Source organism: Neoarius graeffei, chromosome 28 (genome assembly GCF_027579695.1).
Source record: "Neoarius graeffei isolate fNeoGra1 chromosome 28, fNeoGra1.pri, whole genome shotgun sequence".
Lineage (NCBI taxonomy): Eukaryota > Metazoa > Chordata > Actinopteri > Siluriformes > Ariidae > Neoarius > Neoarius graeffei.
Window position 1 is genome coordinate 52081900 of NC_083596.1, and position 2500 is coordinate 52084399.

General features: G+C 44.5%; 1 protein-coding gene across 1 annotated transcript in view; it reads right to left on the reverse strand.

Moving 5' to 3' along the window:
* The window catches only part of efnb1 (ephrin-B1), a 125137-nt gene that overhangs the window by 28611 nt on the left and 94026 nt on the right, over positions 1–2500 (reverse strand). The window contains exon 2 of the mRNA XM_060912428.1: positions 331–608. Within this exon, the coding sequence (XP_060768411.1) occupies positions 331–608 (278 nt within the window). The remainder of the gene's footprint in view (positions 1–330; positions 609–2500) is intronic.

Here is a 2500-nt window from a genome sequence, read left to right on the forward strand (position 1 = left end):
AACGTTCAATCAAAAAGAAAATTAAATTTCACACATTTCTCATTCAGCAAACGCAACAATTCACCCATAGACCAAAGAGAGGTAAAGTGTGTGTGTGTGTGTGTGTGTGTGTGTGTGTGTGTGTGTGTGTGTGTGTGCGAGAGAGAGAGAGAGAGAGAGAGAGAGACTATAGAAGGGATGGAGGGACTGAGAGACAGATGGAGAGTAAGGCAGATAGAGAGATGTGTTGTCTTTATGTAAATGTGGATGTTACCAAACCTGTGTAGATAAACATATTACACACACACACACACACACACACACACACACAGAGAGCGCATGTACACTTACTGATGATGTAGTAGTCCTGGTGTCGTCTGAACTCCAGCCCCATGTAGTTTGGACTGAACTCCTGGAACTTGATGGTGAACTTGATGTCCTTGTCGGGTTTGTTGCAGGTGACGAGGATGTTGGGGTTCAGTACGGTGCTGCATGACTCTGCCTGCTCTCCGCTCACCAGGTACAGCCTGTAGTACTCATACATACCACCGGGGGACGCTCGTGGGCATACAATGTCCAGCCTGTCCCCGATCTCAGGGTACAGCACCAGGCCTTTACCTGGGACAAACCTGCAGCACACACACACACACACACACACACACACACAGAGGACATTAGTGACATGTCACACTTTTATATAAGACCTAATTCTACTGATCACATGAATAATCTCATCTCATCTCATTATCTGTAGCCGCTTTATCCTGTTCTACAGGGTCGCAGGCGAGCTGGATCCTATCCCAGCTGACTACGGTTGCAAGGCGGGGTTCACCCTGGACAAGTCGCCAGGTCATCACAGGGCTGCACATAGACACAGACAACCATTCACACTCACACTCACACCTACGCTCAATTTAGAGTCACCAGTTAACCTAACCTGCATGTCTTTGGACTGTGGGGGAAACCGGAGCACCCGGAGGAAACCCACGCGGACACGGGGAGAACATGCAAACTCCACACAGAAAGGCCCTCGCCGGCCACGGGGCTCGAACCCGGACCTTCTTGCTGTGAGGCGACAGTGCTAACCACTACACCACCATGCCGCCCACATGAATAATAATCAAACTCATTTACATATTCTTATATTTGGCTCAGTGTGACTCATCTCATTGGCTGAGAGTGTTTTGCATGTGTAATGATGATGTAATTAGTAGTGTTATAGTCAAGACCACCTAAACCAAGACCAAGTCACGACCGAGACCAGAGTGTATCGAGAGCAAGACTTTGAGGGGTTGAGACCAAGTCAAGCCCAGGACCAGACCACTGTGTGTGAAGGAGTGGGGGAGGGGTGACAACCATTAACAAGAAGAAAAATTTAAAATGAGCAATGAATTGCATTATTGGTCACATTTGAAGCAGGAAATTTTACATCCAGTCAAGGTAACAATGTTAAGAAATAAATAAGACAATGTACGGGTAATTTAATGAAATCCTCAGAATTGTGGTCTTGAAATAAAATCCCGAGTCCTCTATGTCTGAGACCGAGACAAGAGCGAGTAAAAATGCGGTCGATTCCAAGACGAGACCCAGACTTTCAAAAAGGGGTCTTGAGACCGACTCGAGTTCTACAACAGAAGTAATTAGTGTGTGTGTGTGTGGGGGGGGGGGGGTCCTTTGTTTAAACACACACACACAAACTGTTTCTCTCACTCTTTACCTGTCTTTGTATTCTCCTCCTTTTCTGTCTTTCTGTTTATCAGTCATTTTCTGTTCTCTCTATTCTTTCTTTTGTCCCTCCCTGTATCCTATCTCTCTATCACTCTTACTCACTTTCACCTTCATATTTTATTTAGCTATTGGTTGTCATTCATTCTGTGTGTGTGTGTGGGTGTGTGTGTGGGTGAGAGAGAGAGAGAGAGAGAGAGAGAGAGAGAATAAATAGCCGCATCTCCTTCAACAAATTGTCATTTTCTAAAATAATCATCTCTCACACACACACACACACACACACACACACACACACATACAATGTCCTCTGTATTATACTGGCACTTATCCAGGTTCCTGTGTGTATTAAGAGATCAAGTAACCGTGTGTGTGTGTGGGAGAGAGAGAGAGAGACTATGTGTGTGTGTGTGTGTGTGTGTGTGTCAGGGCTTTACATTAACTTTTTTGCTCACCGGCCACTGTGGCTAGTGGTTTTCCCGAGTCACTCGCCATTCAGCCTTTTCACTAGCCACAATTTTGTTGCCAGGAAATCCCAGTTTTTTCTTCACCATGATACGTTACAGTTCGGAAGATCTAGATTTAATTATGAATGGCAGCGTATAATGCATCTCTACAGTAGCGCTCAAGTATTCAGTGCTGTTAAGGTCGCTCCCTATATGAAAACATGCAACCAGTTCAGGCAAAAATATAAACAGAGTATTCTGTTTATTGAACTCAAATTCAAGCCGCTTACAATATGAAATATCGTATAATATAAAAAATAACATTCAGTACAACTGAACTGATTCTAATA